At 35.4% G+C, this 22,775-nt stretch overlaps 3 protein-coding genes across 6 annotated transcripts; 1 reads left to right on the forward strand and 2 right to left on the reverse strand.

Annotated features, from left to right (window-relative positions):
* Nucleotides 1–1,423: 1,423 nt before the first annotated feature.
* On the reverse strand, nucleotides 1,424–3,229 carry LOC110997783. 2 transcript variants are annotated; one of them, XM_045630516.1, is made up of 4 exons: nucleotides 2,866–3,228; nucleotides 2,572–2,784; nucleotides 2,119–2,202; nucleotides 1,424–1,651 (listed from the first exon to the last, which is right to left on the reverse strand). In XM_045630516.1, exons 1-4 carry the CDS (start codon nucleotides 2,912–2,914, stop codon nucleotides 1,533–1,535), a joined length of 465 nt encoding a protein of 154 aa, XP_045486472.1. In that variant the 5' UTR covers nucleotides 2,915–3,228; the 3' UTR covers nucleotides 1,424–1,532. The 2 variants fall into 2 exon arrangements, with proteins under 2 accessions (XP_045486472.1, XP_045486473.1); XM_045630517.1 differs by lacking the exon at nucleotides 2,119–2,202 and having other exon boundaries at nucleotides 2,866–3,229.
* A 369-nt stretch (nucleotides 3,230–3,598) lies between these two features.
* On the forward strand, nucleotides 3,599–10,957 carry LOC110995862. Of its 2 annotated transcripts, XM_022263231.2 has the most exons (16): nucleotides 3,599–3,794; nucleotides 3,897–3,975; nucleotides 4,494–4,589; nucleotides 4,857–4,980; nucleotides 6,000–6,127; nucleotides 6,781–6,846; nucleotides 7,094–7,162; nucleotides 7,237–7,326; nucleotides 7,427–7,519; nucleotides 7,588–7,709; nucleotides 8,779–8,851; nucleotides 9,141–9,181; nucleotides 9,350–9,688; nucleotides 9,775–9,975; nucleotides 10,051–10,200; nucleotides 10,282–10,957. In XM_022263231.2, exons 2-16 carry the CDS (start codon nucleotides 3,915–3,917, stop codon nucleotides 10,372–10,374), a joined length of 1,746 nt encoding a protein of 581 aa, XP_022118923.2. In that variant the 5' UTR covers nucleotides 3,599–3,794; nucleotides 3,897–3,914; the 3' UTR covers nucleotides 10,375–10,957. The 2 variants fall into 2 exon arrangements, with proteins under 2 accessions (XP_022118923.2, XP_022118924.2); XM_022263232.2 differs by lacking the exon at nucleotides 6,781–6,846.
* Nucleotides 10,958–12,180: 1,223 nt separating this feature from the next.
* Nucleotides 12,181–21,064, reverse strand: LOC110995861 (importin-13). 2 transcript variants are annotated; one of them, XM_022263228.2, is made up of 18 exons: nucleotides 20,388–21,064; nucleotides 20,145–20,309; nucleotides 19,886–20,053; nucleotides 19,395–19,511; nucleotides 19,084–19,196; nucleotides 18,823–19,002; nucleotides 18,164–18,350; nucleotides 17,879–18,085; nucleotides 17,561–17,743; nucleotides 17,200–17,434; nucleotides 16,917–17,113; nucleotides 16,364–16,507; nucleotides 15,757–15,900; nucleotides 15,492–15,629; nucleotides 14,325–14,538; nucleotides 13,826–13,963; nucleotides 13,297–13,477; nucleotides 12,181–12,693 (listed from the first exon to the last, which is right to left on the reverse strand). In XM_022263228.2, exons 2-18 carry the CDS (start codon nucleotides 20,295–20,297, stop codon nucleotides 12,573–12,575), a joined length of 2,820 nt encoding a protein of 939 aa, XP_022118920.2. In that variant the 5' UTR covers nucleotides 20,298–20,309; nucleotides 20,388–21,064; the 3' UTR covers nucleotides 12,181–12,572. The 2 variants fall into 2 exon arrangements, with proteins under 2 accessions (XP_022118920.2, XP_022118921.2); XM_022263229.2 differs by having other exon boundaries at nucleotides 20,145–20,314.
* Between the last annotated feature and the right edge of the window lie 1,711 nt (nucleotides 21,065–22,775).

Here is a 22,775-nt window from a genome sequence, read left to right on the forward strand (position 1 = left end):
TTGGTTTTTTGATGTATTTCTTTATTAAGTAATAACTATTGCTATAAAATAAAATAAAAGTAGTCTATTGTAGCCGAATTTTAGCCGAAATAGGAGCCGAAATATAAAAATAAAATAAAGTTGTAGTGTATACTTTATTTGAAATTTATACATAATTTCTACTTTAAAAATATTCTTATCTGCCAGCAACATTTGGGACCAACAAGACATTTCTCCATCATCGTCATTATTTTGTAGCTGATGTGCTTAGTACTGGCGCAAGGTTTACTCACACTGCTTATGTTGGAAACAGCTTACATTTTTCTGCCAGCATATAAATTGGAAGTTGGTTGAAAGCTGTTACAGCAAATACTACTGACATTCATAAGTGTTCACGTTATGTTAAATTCATAGGATAGCGATCAGCATGGCTAGTTTCATTCCGTTCCTTAATTTTGTCTTCGCAGTCCCCATAACGCTAAAAATTATTTCTAGAATGGCATTACTCAAAGGAAAGGAAATACAGCGTAAGGAAAACTCCGCTAAATCTTAAAACATGAAATTACCGCCAGCATTCTGCATTTTCAACACCGGTACCCGTTAATTTACAGTATCATTGGAAAGCGCTGTACCAACTTATTCCTCGATTATTAAATGTAGATCATTAGCGATTCATGACATGTCCCTGTTTTGTGACATGTCAAACGCCATTCAAAACTTGATCGCTGTTTCTAATCCTGAGTAGCTTAAATGGCGCCTACGTTGACCACACTATCTACAGTTCCCCGTAGGACTAACTTCATATACCCGAAACATCGATTTAACCCCGCTAAAGATTTTGATGAACACTCGGTTTGAAAAGGTATTCTAAATATGTATTAAAAATACATATTGTATTGTTACAGTGTGATGGCCGGGTACAAGACTTAAGACAAATTATATAAAATCGCGCGTTTAAATAAAAATAACGAATAAAATACCTTGAAATGAAAGTCATCTTGATTCCCCCTAAATTTGGGGGGAGGACCCTCATGATTCAAAATTCGTCAGTATCAAGACTATTTCATTCAGATAAGTTTGTAGGCTCTGTAGTCTGTACATGAGTTATCTGTGTTGAGACGTGGTAATCACTTAAATTTACTTTTCAGTTTTCACAGATTAAGGGAAATATAAGTACCCACCATAGAGTAACTTCTTATATAGGAAATAGAGAGCTATCTTCAAGCATTTTTTGTACTACCGGGTTTGATCAGCGACCTCCTTACGCGCAAGTTGGAACTACTTTTAGAGGAAGCGGGAAAATCAAATTTTTAGTTTTTAATAAATTGTTATATTTTTTAGATACTGATTAAAACAAATGCCGCTTCGTATAAAAATGGCAGCATTTGTTTTAAACAGTATCTAAATTTAAAATATTATTGGGAATTGGAGAAGAAATAAAACATTTATGTTTACAGGATTTATTAGTCAAAGTACATGAACATTGCAAATTGTCATCATCACTACTCTTTAAAATCTAATATTTCGCCAAAAAAAGCGTTTGCAATTGTTCTCTACCACAGTAGATAAAAAGAATATGAGTTGCTTGTTTTTAAGTTTATTTTTGATCTTTCAGTGTTTATAGCAAGTGTATAAGCTTTCATTTTCACTCTTTTCTTCAAATTCCTTAAATCTGAAAACAATATTAAAAGTATTGGTAAGCACTATGGATAATATGAAACTCAGAATATGGCAGTTGATATCGGAATAAATTAACAAATCATAATGTAATGAATAAACTCAAAAAACTTCTAGACCGATTTCAAAAATTCATTCACTTTTAGAATGATACATTATCCCTGATTAACATATAAGCTATATTTTATTAGGCTATTCCCACAGGAACGGGTTCCACACAGATAAAACCGCGAGGATCCGCTAGTATATAATATTTATGCAACAAGATTGACATTGATGAGTTTACATGTAATACAATTTTTAATTGTTTTCTACGATACAAACTACTCACCAGTCACCACACACCACAAACATGAACTTAGTGTTAAAACAAGAGAACAGAACAGATAGATAACCAACATTTCTATCACCAGTGAATTGAATGAAAAAATATAGTCAATTATATGATAAATGTTTACTTACGACCAATTGGTAATTCTATTACAGGTGTATTTTCGTTCAATTCATCAGAAGCTATAGCTTGAGTTGGAGCCATTCTTTGTTCACCTGACAACATAATTTAAGTATCAGTAACAGTATTTATGAATTAACATAATCAACATGTGGGGTGTTGTATAATTCAATACACTTCATAGCCAATATTGAAAGCTAATACAATGTACTCAATTTAATTTGCAATCATAATATAAGTATTGACCCTTCTTTCCTTTACCCATCAAATAATATCATGTTTTGATAAGTAAAAAATATTTGATGTGGTAAGGGAATTCCGCCAGGTGACATCTGATTCAAACAAATATTTGAAGTCATTTCAAAGATGTGACTCGGTGTTAGTTAGTAAATAGTATAAATGCTTCAATATGATGTTTCGATCTAAAATTTTGTGGTATTTAACTATTAAATTAAATTACATACCTGCCATATTAACGGTTGGAATTGATATGTTGGACAGTCTCTCGTAGCGACAGTGAAATTTATCTTCGAAATGAGCACGGCATACACGACGATACTTGTAAATAGGCTCGAAAGATAATACAAGTATCTTTCCGCCAACAGCCTTTCTCCAAGCTTCGACACGATCCGGGTCTTTGTTGGGGTTGGCAAATAGATGCAGCACTTTATGCGATGCTGAAAGACACCAACATTAAATTAATTAAAGGAAACAGATTATGAGTGGAATTCCTTTCTGTACACTGTTTATTTACATACCACCGGACTCAAAACACCCAGGTACACAACACTTGTTATCCGACGACATATCGGAAGTTAATGGAGTCCTGTTTCACAATAAATAACTTAAAGTCTTATAAAACCGGAGGAACGAACTCAACTCAACGGATTTATGAAAAGAGCACGAATTTAAGGCAAAAAAACACTTAAAAACGCAAATGCACAGTATACACAGCACGGCGTCCATGACACTAACTTTTTTTACAATGTTGCAATACACTTTAAAAAAATCTACTACTATTTTTGTTGATACTTATTAAAACATTTCTTTTTTAGTTTCTGCATCGAAAGTTATGATAAAACTCAGTAAAATTGAGTTTCTTACGCCAACAAGTTAAATAAACTAAAGTATACTCATTATTCTTGTATAAGAACCAGTAAGCTATTTGTGTTGCTCATTGATTAAAAACTACCAAATTAAAGAAATGTGTAAAAATGGTCACTTCTACCAATTTATAGCCTGACTAAATTAAGAAGGTTACTGTTGAAGATGCATACTATTAATACTTGGAACAATCGTATTTAGACGTATTATGGTACTTTAGTGCCATCTGTATGCGCAAGTTAATAAACTTTTCCTTAATACGCGGCCAAATTAAACAAACATATCACTGGTTAGAGAAGTATATCAAAAGATGACCATCTTTAAAAGTTTTCTTTATATCATTGCAATTCCAAACTTTTTGTACTAAGATTGTAGCCCCTGGTACCCACTAAGTACTACCTAGTACCTACTTCATGATTCTAACAAGTAACAGCGGCTTTTCACAATTTTCTCTATTAAGTTCTAAGTTAAAGATTGTTGTTCTAGACTCTAGTGTGTTTTTGTTATTGATTTGTTATTAACCTACCTTTAAGAACTGCTTGCATCAAGTTACATTTCCAGGCTATTTTCGTTATATTTCCTGGTGAGTTAATATAACAGTGAGGAATCAAATACAATAAATTTAACCCCATCATTTAATTATTGTCTTTAGATAAATATATATATTTAAAATAAATATTCGTAGATACCAACTTAGTACACAATGAGCCAAAAAGAAAGAATAAAGAAAGCTTTGGGAATCTCTGTATATCCATGGAGTTCTGGTATGTATAAATAATTAAATTAATAATATACATATATAGTGGGCCTGGAGGGTGAGATTTAGAGTTGACTCAGAGTGCAAATTTTGACTCTTGTATCAAAATCCTGTGTTTTTACCTACAAAAGTTAATAAGTAATTGAGATGATGACACATTTATAATTTTATCATAATTTATGATTTCTTCTGGGCAAAGAAGAAAAGTAAATAATTTAGATTCAGAGCCCAAACTACACACTAAGTATGAGTCAAATTCATTACTATTTTGACTTTAGGGATTTCAATAGCCATCAACACAGGTGCTTCCCTAAGTTAGTAAGTTTTACCTATATATAATAACTTAGTTTGTCTAAAAATAAAACCAATATTACACAACTCATTATGTTTATGACTAGACAAAATATTGGAGGTTTTCCATATAATATTTTATTGTATAATTTCCTTTACATCATAATTTTTATCAATCATTATATACCAAGTGTGATATTATGTATAACATACAGAGTTTGTTTAAAAATATAGATGAGGAGTCAAATTCTGATGAACCGGCTGCACAAGCAACTGTGCAAAGTGTTGAACAGGCGGTAACTACAGATCAAGCTGGCACTGGTGCTGTTTGTAAGTGTTGCTATTTATAAATAATTATAAACTGTGTGTTGCAAACCATGTATTTTCATATACCACCAATTTACCTATTAATACCTTAATTTTTAAAACATAATAACTTTAATTCTATGGGTTCCACTTTATTTCATTCTGTTAATGTTTTATAAAATTAAGCTTTGTTCTCTTAGGTATTACACATTGTGTGTTAGAGAAATGTGACTGTAAAATATTTGTTGCTTAATAAAACATTGTCCAATTTAAGTACATATATTGTTATAGCACCAAATGAAAATCCAATTAGTGCAGCTTCGGCAGATGCAAGGACAGATCCAGAAAACCTCAGAAGGTTAAGAAATATATATTGGAAGATGCTTAATCTACCAAGTCATATGTTAGGTTCTCAGTAAGTATCTTTCTCAGTTAATTTTTTTAATTAATTATTTAGTTTCGAAGTTTCTTTATTATAAATAATCACACATGAAAATTAGACTCACAGCGTATAGTATATTCGGCAAAAATATTTAGCGCCAAAAACTTGTACAGACGTGATTGTTTCGCGCTCCTTTGTTTTGTTCTAATGTACTCATCGCCCGCTGTTGCTCTGCGCGATATATTGCTAACGCACTGCATGACTACTTAATTAATGATTATAAAAGAAATGTGAACATTACCCTTCTAAACTTATGATTACCACAATAATTAAAATACATATCCTCATAATCCTCCATTTTTCCAATTCAGTAGATGATTATATACCTGTGTTATGTATCAATGACTACTTAAACGATTATAACAGAAATTAAAATATGAATATATACATAATCATTTCATTTTATCAATTATTTCTCTATGACAATATATGTTATTTGAGTAACATAGGATATTTTTTTTAAATTTCCAATATATTATATGTGCTCCTATTTCACCATGCCTCCTGCTGATATAGGACAAATCTTTGTTTTTCATTTATTTTCTTTATTACTCAAGATGTTATATGGAACATGGTGTAATGGCTTCAGCTCCTTACAAACATTGTGTAAAAATACGATTTGGCGATTAAAAAGAGTGGCGGAGAGTTTATTGACAGTTTTTCTCTTCCGTACTACGCCCTTGACTTGAGAACTGGCAGTAAATGTAAAATTAGAATCATTTAATGTATATTTCTTTTTTTTTATAAGTGTTTTATCATTTATATATTTTTATATCATCATCTATTCATATAGGTAACATTATGTTACCTATATGAATAAATGATGTTTGATTTGATTTGATTTAATATCTAGAGATTCGGCCGAATATAATAAAAGCAACCGAATAGGCCGAATACTGAATAGTAACCGAATATTCATTGCAAGTCTAAAATGAAAATTGGAAAAACTAAGAAATTTTATATGTCGTAATTTGATTCTAATGAATTTCCAGGCAAATAAACAGACGTGATCTGGCCGAGATGCGACGTTTAGGCCCCAACACTCCGATATCAAGTATAGAGCGCGTGATCGCTATCAACAGAGTGTCCGATTGGAACAGATTGAGAAGAGGCCTCGCTTGTAAGTTGAAGTATTGAAAGGATTATATGAAATGTTATGTAGTAATAGTAGGGGAGCCCAAGCGGGAATTCGGGATTTAGTAAAGCGTGTCAGATACATGGGGATATCTTGTACCCCATTAAGTATTTATATAAAATATGAAGCCTATTTATATAGCCGTACGTCAAAGATAAAGGATCAGATTAGTAAAAAAAAGTAATCATCAGAAATTCTTGAGCGTTAGATTGAGGTAGTGTCAGTTAATTGCGTGCTAAGAAATGTTTTATTAATTAAATAAACTTCTACCGCGATAACTCACAAATACCGTTGATACATATTTGAGGTTAAAGTTCAATAAATTAATTTGTCTTTTTGCCTTAAGGTAGTAGTATAACTTATTGCAAAGTGCTACGATTTTTCAGTGAAAGAAAGGAAAGAAACGTTCACAATCAGTACCTCCCAAATGACAAGATAAAAATGTCATGTATCCCATAAAGAGTTATTGGAGTTTACCTTTAACATGTAATATCAATTTTATCAAAATATATTTAATAACTCTAACTACTATAACCAATAATGACCAATAACTTAAATTAGTCTATGTAGGTGAATACTTTTAGTAGTTCAGTATAGCTAGACGTATAGCCTTTAGGATAAAAAAGCTTTTGTTTCAGCAAATTCTAATCATGCGGAAGAAGAAGAATCATCATCTGATGAGACGCCTCAAGACAATACGACGGGTAAAAGAAATATTAGTTTCGAATGATATTTCGTTTGATTTTATCGTAAGATTGTGTGTATGTCATTAGCTCGGATTGCATTTATTCGTTACACGCAATAACGATCGAGATTAATAATTGTTTTATTGTTTATTCTGTCTGCTTCTCTAAGAAAATTATAGTATATAATAAATTTTTTTTGGAAAATGTTTCTTAAATTGTAAATTAGACAAAAGGCATTCAAGGAAGATTTTGGGACGTTTTCCAGCTCCGTCAACTTCTAGAATGACCCGAAGAGGGGCAAGGCGCGTTATGCTCGCTGGAACGAGTCAACAAGGTTAGCGTTATCTAGGTATATCATACCGTGGTGTGAATCAAATCTGCGAAATTAACGTCGGATTTCGTCTCTAGCCACGTCAATGGAACGCGATCGGCCGGAGCGGCCGGCATCTGCTCCCGGAGAAGGCTATCAAAATCAAAGCAGCACTTTGGAAGCTAATGGTGTGTATTACCTTGCAGACATTGGCATCGGTTTCTTCCTGTTTGGATTTGACATTTTCTATTATATTTTAATGACCAAATTTCTTATTTGATTCTAAAGAAAATGAAGCAGCACCGGCGGAAGGGCAAGCCGCGGCTCCTTCTCCACAATCGGAAGAAGTTCAATCGGATAATGAAGAAGAGAGTGATGACGGTATGCTTGGTGTAAATTGTTTTGTCATAATTTAAAACAAAACTTGTTTATAAATATATACGAAACAGGTCAAAGGAGATCTCCGGACCCCAACCCGGAGCCGGTGGGGGCGGGGACGGGGGCCGAGCCATCAGCCAACGCGGGAGCCGCTGAAACTGTTGAAAACGAATCGCGTCAGGCAAACGACGAGGTTTTACTTTTTAATACTTGACGATGAAAGAAATAGCTTTAACTTTATTCAATTTATATTTTTATGTTACATTCTCCTGTCACAATGTTAGTTTCAACACTACTCCGAAACGGCTCGACCGATTCTTATGAAATTTATAATGCATATTCCGTAGGTCGGAGAATAGCCTACTATTTATTTCGAACCTCTAAGCGATAAGGGGTATCCAGCCCCATCATATTTTTATTTTTAAGACAATTTTTTTTTGTTTCAATTTTTTGATACGGCATACAAAAATACATACAATTCTCTACAGTTAACCCCTATTTTATTTATTAATTAAAAGCTTTTGACATGATTCTAAGGTATCATATCTTAATATATATATTTCTTGTGTGCGTGTGTATGTGACTGAACTCCTCCTAAACGACTGGACCGATTTAGACGAAATTTTTTGTGTGTGTTCAAGGGGATCTGGGAATGGTTTAGATTCACAATTTTGTCCGCTGGACAATGTTTTTTTTTAATAAATTTTCAATTTATTAGTTGTTGTTGATTTTGGAATGTTTTACATTGGATCCGACAGACGGCGCTACCATCGCAGTGTCAAATTTTAAATAATATTCGAATTTTAATTTTAGTCTGTCCCGAAATTTAAAAAAAGTTTTGTTATCATTGTGTTATATCGTGTGTGACCATGTGCTGGATCGTTAGATATTGTCATAACATTTGAATAATAATTTTCATCAAAATGGCTTATTAAAAATTGAAATTTTGAAATTAAAGACGTGTAGACAAGACAACGTCTGACGGATCCGCTAGTAGATAAATAAATTCAAAGAATAACCTAAAGAGTTTTCTTTGGGGAAAACCGAACAGTCTGGGGTAGCTTAGTAAAATGTTTCCTGTTGCTATGTACTAAAAAGCAAAATGGTAAGCTATGGGAAATTACATTAAGGAGAAACGAAGTTCACGGGGGCAGCTCTCTAGCATCTATGTAGAATTTCCCATTGACGCATACGATACCTCTGAGAATTTGTTTGGAAGAAATAATTTTTACTTGTTCTAAGTGTAATTTGAAAAATTACAGGAAAACGAAGATAATAATGCTAGTAATAACTCTGATGATGAGCAACGTCGCCGACGCAAAAGGAGGAGGATAGGTAAGGAAAGAATTCTCAAAAAATATATATTTGGTTGTGATAATTTTCTTCTACTTAAGCTATAAACAGGTCTTTTTGTGTAAAAAAATCTTATTATTTTGTTTATTATTTATTTTTCTATCGTAGATGGTATATACGTCTGTGTTAACATCGCAAGAGTGAAGACGAAGAATTTTATCTTTAATATTATGTAACCTTGTACGTCTGAACGTTGTAAATAAGTTGATAGAATCTTGGGTATTTTAGCTATGAATATAATTTTATAAAGAGGAATATTCTTTCATTACAGTGACCCACGAGACCGCCATTGCTTTGAAGAAATTTAATGAGGTGGGTTTACTCAATTTTAATTTTGTATTGAATTTGTTTTTACCACAGGTATCAGAGTTCTGGCAACGATGGGCTCATTACCCTTATTACCATAATATATGATACCATTTTATTTTATAGAACGTAAATAATTACGTCTAAATTCTTAACGAAGCGTTTCCTCAATAGAAGTTTCTGCGCGTACTGGAATGTCCGGTGTGCCTGGAGTGCATGGCGCCACCGCTGAGGCAGTGCGGCCGCGGACACTTACTGTGCTCGCGTTGTTGCTCCCGTCTCAACTCCTGCCCCCTGTGTCGCACGGGACTGTCGTCGGTGCGCAACCGGGCGATGGAGGCCGTGGCCGAGCTCTTGAAGTATCCGTGTCGCCACGGATGCGGACAGGAGAGGCGCTTGAAGCATCGCGAGGCCCACGAGGCGAATTGCTCCTCGCGGATCTACAAGTGCCCCGCCGCCTCGTGCACCGAAGGCTCCTCTATGACTCTCGGGGATTTGCCGAGGCATCTGCAGGTACGCGGCATCTTCTTGAAAAGTTACGCGAACGCAACTAACCATTTTGTTGTTCGTCATCCGTTATCGAATAACGAATCCTTCAGATGCGTCACCCCGCCATGGTGAAACGGAGCCCCCGGCACACGATGAGGGTCCCCATGAACCAGGAACACAGGGAGAACATGGTGCTCATGGTGGGGCCGGAGCTGTTCCACCTCAGGCTGGACGTGGAGCAACGGCGGGGCCTCCACGTACACGTCGCGTACTTGGGGCCGGTCACCCGCGCGAAATACTTCGCTTACGAGGTACGGCCGCCGACGGTTATTATTTATGTGGCCTCGTATTCCGACTCGATGGTCTGATTTGTCCCGCTTCGTCAGGTGTCGGTGGACGGAGACGAGATGCGTAAACTGGTGTACACCCGCGTGACGCACAGCGACCTCGAGTGCTCCTCGGTGATCTTGCGCCGCGTGGATTGCTTCCACCTTCCCTTGGCCCAAGCCCCGAACTATTTGCGCTCTCAGCCCGGGGTGAGTGACCGTCCCCGGTCCCTTTCATTACTCTCACCTGACCTCACAGATTTAAATAAAGCGTGTCGGTCGTGTCCACAGAACAGCGAAGCGAACGCGGGACATTTGGAGCTCACCGTTCAGATATTGGTGAACGAGCAGAGGAGTACGAATCTCAACGAGCCGGGTTCCTGATTGGAGGGGATCGTGTACGTCAGCGAAGGACGTATTGTACGTTACGAGACGTGCCCCATAGTAGACTAAATTATCTGGACGTTTTAACTTGTGCTACGCGTGGCCAAATGCGGAAACGAGTAGGTAAATTGAATACTAAAGAAATCACCATTGTTCTATCGGACATCGGCTTAAGGCCGTCCTGGTGGTGAGCGGCAGACGAGACGGTCTCGGCGGAATGTGTAGTAGTCATTTAAGTTACGAAAGTGATCTCGTAAAAGAGACTTTATTCTTAGGATTTTAAGGGACGTACTAATCTGACTCAAACGTGGTATAAACAACGGCCGATTCATAGAAAGGGGAACGTTCAAGTATTACGTAACGAATTGGGGGGTAAAGCGTTGCGATGCGGAGATTGAATTATGCGTTATTTTTAGTATTATTTTCGACTTTTCGATACTTTGCACCACATAAATGCCGACTTTTAGTTTAACGAGTCAATGAGTCACAGAAAACGGGGCGTTACATGATTACATTAACACAAAATAGTATATTTCATTACAAGTGCGGAAAGCCTGTCATTGCAACGAGTTCCGACGACGAAGGTGAGGGTTGATAGTCGGAACAAGTTGCAATGACGGTTCCGCACGTGTACTGAACGACTATTTTTAATACAGATGCGAAAAAATTAAGCAATTTAATTAAACTATTTGCTTTTTTCTATTCTCTCTACGGAATAAATTCGTTGCACGTAGATATGTAGCGACTTATATGTTTCCGGTAAATTGTTCTCCGAAGCATTTTATGCAATTATACTGCGTTCGGGTGATATTCATTCAAATAAAGTATCGTCGAAATTACTCATTTTGTGCAACAAATAACTCAACTCGAAAGAACATTTTTGGAAAATGGCGCCAACCGCAAGAATATGAGCAAAGCTTGTTTTTTCTTTTCTTCACCCATTCTGGCAAAGGGAACTTGGCCCATACAGCCAATTCTTCAGTAGACTATTTTTATTGAAAGAAAACCAAATCTAACTCATTGAGTCCAATCATTAAATCTGATATTTAAACAAATAGTAGCTTCTTTTTAAAATATTTGCATGAATCATAAAAACTTCTGTGATTTTTTTTAGTAAAAACTTCATGGTTAGTTTTTTCTTTTTAATATTTTTTTATTGATATGAAATATAATAAACCTAACCTAACTTATTGAATCCAATTATTAGTAAACTTTTTAAAAATACGTATTTGCATATATTATAAAATTCTTTTTATTATTTTTTTAATTGATATGAAATGAAAAGAAACCTAACCGAACTTATTGAATCCAATTATTATAATATTTAGAAATCATATATCATAAAAACTTCTATGAATCTTTTTAATAAAACCTTCGTGGTTGGTTTTTTCTTTTTAATACACATTGTTTTGACAGTTGGCAAAGAAAACGCACGAGTGTGTAATAGCCCTCTTTCCGAACGCTATACCTCCCTGCAATATGCCGCTTTTTGAGCAACTGTATTAAAAATTGCGTACCGTAATACTTGAACGCGAGCGTTCGGGTCAGAATTGTGCGTTCGATTAATGCGTATTCGCTAAATGTATTAAATGCATTTTATATTTATTGATAGCGTATTCGTATGTTGTACAGTTCACTTGTATTTCTGTCGACTTAATTTAGTCAAGGTAGGCGGCGTAGTGACAGACCGCTCTATTTCTACGTTGTTCGTAAGCCTCTGTATATAGAAGATATGTATTAAAAACCTTATGTATTTTTATATCGTCACATTAAGTGCAAATAAAGGAATGACAAAAAAACGAAACGGACATTAAAACAATTTTATTAAATAAAGCATAAACTTAACATGTACAGTGGTTATATACAAATCTACTGCTAAATCACAGACTCTCAGTGATAGTTTTGTCGAATGATAGAATTTAGTGTCAATAGTTAAGTTATCGTATAGATAAACATTATACATTGCAAATGTTTAGTCCAATTTGAAGATTCTAATATAAATGTCGAGTTAGAATTTCTCTTGTAAATATTTGAAATTTCCTAGAATAAACTTAAATGTCAACAGGCGCGTCACTAATTATAACAACGTCATTGAATACACTTGTCAAAATTGTTGTCTCAGATCATTTTTAGAAAACTTACTCGAAAATACTATTAAGTAACGAAGAAGTCGGGAAGTAGACTCGGAAGACGAGCGCTCAGGCGACCAACTGCTTGGAGGCGATGCACTGAAGCCCGTACTCGGTGGCGGCGAGGCCGCGGCACGCGAGAGAAAACTCTCGCATCGCATATAGCACACGCCGCTTATTGCTTATTTCTCTGCAAAACAGATATCGTTTCATAATAACCAATCAAAATGTTCGCCAAGAACTACTTCCAAGAGATTAGGCTGACTTCAAATTCTGATGGGTTTCAACTGGACACATCACAAGCAATTATGCATGTTGCCACTTTAGCCGAGTATTTAGACATAAGTTTGACAAACATTATAAATAGCTCAACTCATTATTAAGACATTGTTAATATTCTTAATAAGTGTATGACATTCGTATGCCTATTTTTATATGGCTGATTGTGCTAGATTTTTATAATTAATTGATCTAAATGCACATCTTTCTTTGCAAATAAACGATTTATTTATTTATACATCTTACTTTCTCCATGAATCTTCGAAGGTCCCTTTATTTACAACAAAAATATACATGTGGCTAATTGCGATGTGGTTACATTGTCGTGAAATTACGGAGCTGCAGAATAATTAATATTTGTGGTTTGAGACGAGGCAGTCGGAGAAGACAGCCATCATTCACGTACAGACAATTTTCTTTTCTTTACCTGTATATTTTTAAGCACTAAGTATTTGTTCCCTCCAGTACTTGAACAGTGTGTTCACTCACAATTCAATACAAAAGTAATTCTCACCTGATGACAGCTTCCACGAACTTTTCCTTATCACCGGGCGAGACGTAAGGCGAAGGGAAGTCGAGCTCTGCGAGAGGCCGACGGAGCCATTCCTTGAACTCGTGAGGGTTGGAAGCCACTCGATTCATGGACATCACTAACGCCGTAATCGCCTCCAGCTGGCCCCTCGGCCCTTCGCAACCTGTTAATGGGAAACATGTTGATAAGCTACTTTTTGAAGAACAATTTATTGCAAAATCTCTCTTCCTTCGCTTCCGTCGAAATAAACAGGTCAGAATATTTATTCCCTCGTATGTACGTAGCACGTTAAATGCGAACAATCGTAATGTTTAACGTAATAGAACAGTAAAAGTAAATGTATATGTAAAATTTGAGTATCGCTTCCAACTAAACGTAAGCACGAAGAATATGCATTGTTTGATAAAATTCTTGTAGTTAAGAATCAATAAAAAAAACCATTTTGTTTGAAATTATACTGTCGTCTCTTATTCCATATAATATTCAACTCTAGCTTATTATGAATACTCACTGATGGCGAATATTAAGGCTCGCATGACGACAGGCGCGAAATCTCTCAACGCCTGCACGCCGTGCGTCGCCAACGACCCAATCCAGGTGCACGCCGTTCGAATCGCGCGCGTTTCCGGCACGACTAACGCACGAAATGCTGTAACAACATCATTTTACGAAGTTATACTTTTGGCGTGTTAAAAGACAATGCTGAGAGATAAAAAAATCCATGTGCGCGCACAGTCACAAAAGACCGACATCCTGAATTTAGCTACAGTCAACATTTTATTTATTTATATTAGTATTAGTAACTCAACATACATACACAACGATTTTGAACTGTTAAAAAGGGCCTTGAAAGTAGTAACACCACGAGCATATCTACTTTGAAAAACTAAGTGTTATAGGGACCACATACTGTATTGTAATTGGTTGATTGGCTTTTTAAGTGTGATAAAGGTCTAATCAAATTGTTTGGGACATAGAAGGCATATAAGTCGAAAGGGGCAGCTAATCACCCAAATTCATCAATTCCGGCATCAAGCTGTCAATCCACTCGAGATGATGCGTCTTCTTCCTAGTAAGGGTGTAGAGGCCATGGAATAGGGCTTCGAAGAGGTCGGGTCGGGCTCCCTTAGCCTGCTCCGAGGTCAGGTACTCCACGAGCCTTCGCAGGCAACCGTTCAGCAGTCGGTTAGCTTTCTCACACTCCGGGCCGACCATTTGTATTACCTGGTGAAAATATCGATGTTATTTCATTATCAATATACAGGGCCTCCCAAAGTTATGGGACATAAAGAGAAAGTACCGTGTATATCGTAGATAAGGCGGAGCAAGAAAAGTTCATGTTCCAACAAGTTGGAGCTCCGGCTCATAATAGTCGGAGAGCAGCAGATTTTCCAAACAAATGTTTTCAATTTTCATACTTGGATTGGAGCAAATTGACCGATTGGATGGCCGGCCAGATCCTGGCATCTTACACCATTAGTTTTCTTCTTTTAAGTATTCGTGAAAGATATGCTATACAAAAAGCGATACTAGAATTAACTATAAAATAATAAGAAAATCAACAAGCAATAAACGATTTGCGCAAGAAATGAAGAATCACATTTTGAGCATTTATTTAGTTTCAAATTTCAATTTTAAAGCCTTTATTTGATCTATAGAAAGTGAAAGTTTACAAAAATATATAAATTGTTTTTGATTTGTTTATTGTTAAACCCACTTCTTTGCTTTTTGTTGCTAGGTCTTGGATCACGGTTTGTAGTGATCCTGGGTTGTCAGTTATGAGAACAATGCCATCTGCAAATTTCAAATGGTTGATCCTTTCTCCATCTATGTTTATGCCCCTATCTTCCCAGTGTAGGTTCCTGAAGACTTCGTCCAACACACAATTAAAGAGCTTAGGCCACTTTGAGTCTCCCTGTCTGACTCCTTTTATGACTGGAAATGATTCTCCCAGCATCTCCAGCTTCACCCTAATCGAGCACTGGCTGAAGACGTTTCCGATGAGTCTGAGTCTTGGTTTTTTAGCGCTCTCTAAATACATGGGTGCTCCAAAGAGTCGAAAGCTTTGCTGTAGTCGACAGATGTAGGTATATACTTAAAGGTATATACTTTTCCTTCGTGTACCACAACTTTGGGACGCCTTGTATAGTTTAAATTTGGTGGGTTCTTAAACTTACGAATACAACTAGTCCGAATCCCGAAGCAGAGGGGTGGAGTTGAAAGGCGGTAGCGGTGAGTTGAGAGATCTCGTCCAGGAACGGCTCGCATTCGGCCATCAGAGCCGACACCGTGTTGTTGAGGATTTGGAACAGAGGCTGTAATTAGGACGATGCTGCATATCGGTTATGAGTTCATTTAAAATCATTTAGGATTACGAGATGAGCCAAAAATTAGATTACATATATGTATTTAAAAACTAATGAGATATGAAATAAGGCTTACTTCAACCAGGGCGGGGTTAGTGGTGAGCACAGTGAGCGAGGGCAGAAGCCCTCGGAACATCTCAGCGGCGAGCTGCGGCTGCCGCGACAGCGCACTCATCAGAGCCGCTGCACATTCCGCTGATACGCTGCCGCCCTCTGGCGCCTTTGAAAGGTTTTCATTTTTATTTAATATGACATTGATAGAACTAAGAAGTATTCGAATCAAATCAAAACTTATTTCATCGTATTGGCATCTATAGGTCCAATTGAATAAATCTTTAATTATCAATTTCGGACCACAAGTTTGTATTTTCTATATAATATAGTTTTAACGATACAGAAACGATGCGATATCCCAGTAAGGATAAAAAAAAATCGTTTTCGAGTAATTACGAAAAGTTAGACATACTTAAAAGAAATTTTATATAAAAAAGTTTTATGATTTTTTTCTCCAGTCAAAGGTTATGGAAGTTTTTAAGTTTTAGGGATGAAAGTTGTTAAAAAAACATTGCTGAGTGGCCAAATTGTGATTTAAAAATTTATTTGACGAGACACTTCTGCACGTCAACATTTATAAATTATTATGATTTCAAGTATTGTTAACCCTAAATACAAGTTTGAATCACCTGTGAGGAGATCTGTTGAGCGATATGTTCCGTAAGCTGCAGCAGAAGCGGAGACGAGACCGAGGGTTCGCACGAGGCCAGGGCGCCTCCCGCCGCCGACGTCAGCTGACGACGCACCCACGGGTAGGACACGCTTTCCGCGCTCTGTTGTTATCCCATCAAATTGCATCGATTTATTCTTACACCCTCAGTTATTTTCAATGACTATTGACCGCATGTAGCATTTCACTAACACACCTACTCGAACATAATATATTTATCTTGAAATGTCACAAACAAGCAAGCAATTGAGAACCAAAGTATCGGCCTATCTATATGTCGCAGTAAAGTAGTTAAATGAGAGAGTTAATTGAATCTCTAGACAATTTGTTAAAGATCGAATGTTTTGTTTTATTGTAAGTTAGATTCGGTTAGGTTTGTTGCCTATGAACGTTTAGGAAACTCGTTAAACTTTTCTTTCCGTTTCTTATCTGACGGAACTTTAGCGACTTGATCGAATATCGATCTTTAATTAACTGTCTAGAGATTGAATTTAATGAGACTTTTTACTCACCATAGCGGCTTGTACGATGTCCTGTACCAGTAAGGAAGCGGCGTCGCCGCACTCTGTGGTGAGGCGGCGAAGGGCCAGGGCCGCGGGCATCGGACACCGGCCGAGGGCCGCACCCGCCGCGCGCACGCACTGCACGCCCAGTCCCTCGTATCCGTCGCACGTGCCCTCGATCAGGTTAATCCACGTCGCGTGCGTACCTTTACCCAGCAGTATCTTAGTATTGTATTTTCTGAATGAATCCATATTTATCTGGATTCCGCTTCGAGACGTATTCTCGACTCACCGATACACTCCAAAGCCGTCTCTAGAGTTCGTTTGTCCTGAGTTTCGACGACGACTTGTAAGGCGCGTCGCAACAGACCGGGCAAAGCGGCCGGCGCTTTATCGTTCTGCGCGACGTCCGCCAACGAACTGAGGACGTGTAAGGCGGCTTCGCGGCGCGACTCCTTCTGGGCCGTCTCCATGACGGTGGCCACTATGTCCCAGGTCATGTCGCCTATCACCATGAAGCAATACATCTGTAAAGATTATGATGTAGTTTTTGTGTACTTAGTAGGGAATTAAGAAAAAACATGCATTCCAGTCGTGAATGCGTCTATTACAAAAATATTTAAATAATGAGACAAAAACATAGAAATACGTACAACCGCATCTCCAATGTCCTGACGATAGCACCGCAGAAGTTCCTGATCGTCACGCGACAGATCAGACTCGGGCGGCATTTCTGATTTAGCGATGAAGGCCATTAAAAGCTGTGAAAACACTTCTTTCCATATTGGTTTCAATTTATCAGCACTTTCCGAGTCAGATCTTCCCAGGAGATCGTCCTGAAAAAATATATTTACGTGCTTTTTAGACATACAAAGCGAGAGCAAGGAGGAAAGTTGATAGTTTACGTGAGTAACAAGAAAGAAAATTTCAAATTAGGATCGAAATCATTTACAACTTGGTGACAGAAGTACCTGTAAAATGTACCAGAAGCTGAATAGCAAATTGGATCTGGTCTCGTGAAGTGGGTAATATCCTGGCGCCCCCTGAGCCTCCAGAAGTAGACGAAGGAGTGGCAAAACTGCACTGTTCTCCCCGTCGGCATTGATGGCCTTCACCACCGTTCCCGAGTGTGTCTCGCACACTGACACGCAGCAAGTCACCATCGCACATACCAGCTCCTGCAATCGAATTAACATTAATCATAACTAAACAAATAACCCACATCCCATTCCTAAGAATCCTGGAATTTAAAGTACCTCATTCACCGAGTCCGGGACGTTGTTTGCCGCCAGCACCGGCCCCACAAGCGACGCCAGGTCGGCCATCACGGTTTTACCAAAGTTCTCATAGTTACAGGCATCTCCGTGTGTGACAGCTATTCGTATTGCGGACAAACACGCTTCACAGGCTTCTAGTGCAGATCCACTGACTATACCATTTGTACTGTTGATGAGTATTTCATATGACTAATATCTTTCATTTTTTACACTTAAATAATTTACTGATAATATCATATTCGCGCTTTAACTCGCGTTGGTTCGGTTGTCATTAATACGAATTGTACTTGTGTTATCCCTTCATTAAAACTAAAATCTATCCAGATAATTTTTAATTATTGATAATAAAGATTTATGAGATATTAAAGTTAGAGCAAGTTGGTGTTCATACTTCTTTAATTTTTCAATAAACTGAAACGTTGAGAAACGAGATTTTTATACTTACTGATTCTTATATTATAGTAATTTTATAGATTACGTCCATTTATCGTTTGAATTAACCAAAAATTATATGAGAAGCAGGGTTTAAATAAATCTAAAAACGATTAAGTCACCGTTGACTCGGGACAAAATATTATAAACTCAGTTAATTACATCTTCAATAAAGAACTAATAAGAAAGGTGGTTTATTTACTTACGTGTATAATACATGAACAGCCATTTGTAAAGCACGTATAAGGGGGGCTCTGTCAGTAATGGAATAAGAAATTTCAGCAAGAGCTTCATTATGGATCACGTTAAGCCAGCTTCCTACGCAAGTGGCTGCTACCGTCCATGAGTTCACTATTTCTTCACTTGGTGGCCCACTGCTCCAGTCACTAAGGGAATATGTGATTATGTTTTGAAGAAATTATAAATGTTAAGGATTTCTATAAAATTATTGTAAAAATGTTACTTACTTATACACATTTTCCAAAATCTTGAGCATATCATTTACAACCATGGGACAGGATTTATTTAAAGTCTTTAAATTTTCTAGACGCCGTTTAGAACCCATTGTCATACTGCCAAACTAAAAGTAAATTCATAAAATATAATGAGAAAAATTGCATACTCATAAATTCTTTTATGTTTTATTTGTTACTTTATAAAAACTTTGAGTAAGGATTTGAGCTATTGGGGGTAATTACTTGCAGATAAAAGTAATCAATAACAACCAAAGCTTTTAAAGGTTTAAGCAATTGGAACAAATAAAGCTTTTTCTACATACTTCTTCTGGGATTACTGTCAGAACTTCAAGAAGTAGTGATGAGTTTTGTGGAGAAGTTAATGGACTTAGGATAGGTGCTAGATCCATTGTTTCTTGTTGAAGGATAAAGGCAGCCAACTGAAAATTTAATTTACAGTGAGATATAAACCAAAATAAAATAATTACAAATAGTGGCAGCCTATTATTCTAATTTGTATATATGTCATTTTAACAGTCAATATTCCTACTAATGCATTTTAAATATCCAGCTGTAACATGCCAAACTGGCTGTAAATATTCTTGATATATAAAAGTATTTTTTTAATATATTATATATATAATGACAAAATTTTAAACTTGTGATTGGGAAATACTGATTTTTTTAGAATGGAGCAATGAAAAAATAACAAGTTAACTCGTGAGCACTATCAAAATTTTTAGGATTTATAACAACATTTATATAGCCATTATATTGAAATACAGGATTTTATTTACCAACAACATATGCTTACACTTATACATAGCCTATTAGTGACAATCTTTGGTCCATTTGCATATGCCATAACTGATTGTAATAGTTTGTTCAAGAGTTCTTCATGACTTTCTTTTGGTAGTTCATTCCAACATCTTAATATTTTTGTATGTAATGTTGTAGCAGCATAAAATTGCACTACTGTGCCCTGCAATACAATAATACAAAGTCTCAATCTTTTGGAAAGTAAATCTAACAGCAAAGTAAAATATACTTAATATATTTAAATGTTGAATAACCTTAGTGGGCTGAAGGAGATCCCACACAAAGTTCCAAGCTTCAGGAACCTTTTGAGCGTTTGTCAACCATGTGTGAGCTTTAGCACGTTCTTCTTGTTCACCATTATAAAATATGGATACCGCGTACTCCAAATTTTGCACAGTATACTCCATTTTTAAGTTTTGCTATACTTCAAAAAAACAATATTAAAATAATGTATATGTTAAGTATATTTAATAATGATTATTTCAGATAATACCAACATAAATGTTTATTATGTTATTTATGTACGTATTACACAGTTCACTTTAATTTTGGAATTAAATAGGTATTCCGTATTAGTGGATGTCATTTTATTAGGGTTTTTATATATAATCTACAAACATTTAGATCATAACATGATAAGTTTCGAATGTATTCAGCCCAAGTTAAATAATTACTAAATTATTTACAATATTATTACACATCGCATATAATAAATATAAAAATTTAAAGACTTTGTTTAGGGATGGCGATCTGAGATCGATTAATCGAAGAATCGATTTTTCGAGCAGAAAATATCGATTTTTTAAATCGATATGAAGTACTGTGTCGATTCACTGAATCGATATATCACCCTTGAAAATCGACATTCGATTTTTTCTGTTTTGGTATAAACCATACAATTATTTGCATTTAGTTGAATGTGCCTGAATTATAAGAGTACTGCCGGTTAAAGAGTTAACTACTCATAAACTCGCGAGATGGCTGTATGTTTAGTATCCTTTACTCGCCTCTCTTTAATAAAAAAGTTACGTTTGTAGTCTTTGACTTTATGTATTTATAATCTGTGACGATTGATATTGCATTATTCATTTGTTGTTGTCGTTTAATGAATACTGTTATTAGCGTAATATAAGTATTTTCATGATTGATTTTCATCAGATTTTCATGTAGTGTTTGTTGCAAAATAATAACTAATTGAGAGTAGGTAAGTAAATAAGTAAAGCGCTTCTTATTTTTTACTTTGACGCTATTATTTTCAGTTTGTTCTGTTAGTTGTGATTATCATTTAAATTTACTTTTACACAGGAATAATCAGCATTGAAATAACTAATAAGTAATATGTGGAATTCTTATTGATGGAAGTGTTCATACTTCATTCACGATTACTTTATGTCCAATTATCTATTTAACGTCAAAGCATCAAATTATTCATCTTGTTTACAGAAAAAATAGTAAAGCTCCCATTATCATTTTAAAAATAAACTATCGCTTTTACTCTTATTTTATTTTTTTAACTCTTACCTTATTTTTTACTTTTTTGCAATCAATAAAAACATTCAGTATATAAATACTTATTTTTTTTATAGTTGATCTTATAGTTTGATACGGTAATAAAAATAATTGTTATTTTAGAATTCCCTGATTTTATTGATAAGATACCGTTAATTGCAATATTAATCTTGTTTTTAGTCAAATTGATACAAATTTACATTGTAAACGCAAACTTGAAAAAAAGATCGATTTTTTAAGAATCGATTTTGTAGGCCTCGATTTTTTCGTGAATCGATTCATTAGACTACGATTCGAATCGATTTAAAAATCGATCTTTTTCGTAAAGAATCGCCATCCCTAATGGCGATCTGAGATCGATTAATCGAAGAATCGATTTTTCGAGCAGAAAATATCGATTTTTTAAATCGATATGAAGTACTGTGTCGATTCACTGAATCGATATATCACCCTTGAAAATCGACATTCGATTTTTTCTGTTTTGGTATAAACCATACAATTATTTGCATTTAGTTGAATGTGCCTGAATTATAAGGGTGCTGCCGGTTAAAGAGTTAACTACTCATAAACTCGCGAGATGGCTGTATGTTTAGTATCCTTTACTCGCCTCTCTTTAATAAAAAAGTTACGTTTGTAGTCTTTCAGTTTATGTATTTATAATCTGTGACGATTGATATTGCATTATTCATTTGTTGTTGTCGTTTAATGAATACTGTTATTAGCGTAATATAAGTATTTTCATGATTGATTTTCATCAGATTTTCATGTAGTGTTTGTTGCGAAATAATAACTAATTGAGAGTAGGTAAGTAAATAAGTAAAGCGCTTCTTATTTTTTACTTTGACGCTATTATTTTCAGTTTGTTCTGTTAGTTGTGATTATCATTTAAATTTACTTTTACACAGGAATAATCAGCATTGAAATAACTAATAAGTAATATGTGGAATTCTTATTGATGGAAGTGTTCATACTTCATTCACGATTACTTTATGTCCAATTATCTATTTAACGTCAAAGCATCAAATTATTCATCTTGTTTACAGAAAAAATAGTAAAGCTCCCATTATCATTTTAAAAATAAACTATCGCTTTTACTCTAATTTTATTTTTTTAACTCTTAGCTTATTTTTTACTTTTTTGCAATCAATAAAAACATTCAGTATATAAATACTTATTTTTTTTTTATAGTTGATCTTATAGTTTGATACGGTAATAAAAATAATTGTTATTTTTGAATTCCCTGATTTTATTGATAAGATATCGTTAATTGCAATATTAATCTTGTTTTTATTAAAATTGATACAAATTTACATTGTAAACGCAAACTTGAAAAAAAAGATCGATTTTTTAAGAATCGATTTTGTAGGCCTCGATTT

Source organism: Pieris rapae, chromosome 12 (genome assembly GCF_905147795.1).
Source record: "Pieris rapae chromosome 12, ilPieRapa1.1, whole genome shotgun sequence".
Classification (NCBI taxonomy): Eukaryota; Metazoa; Arthropoda; class Insecta; order Lepidoptera; family Pieridae; genus Pieris; species Pieris rapae.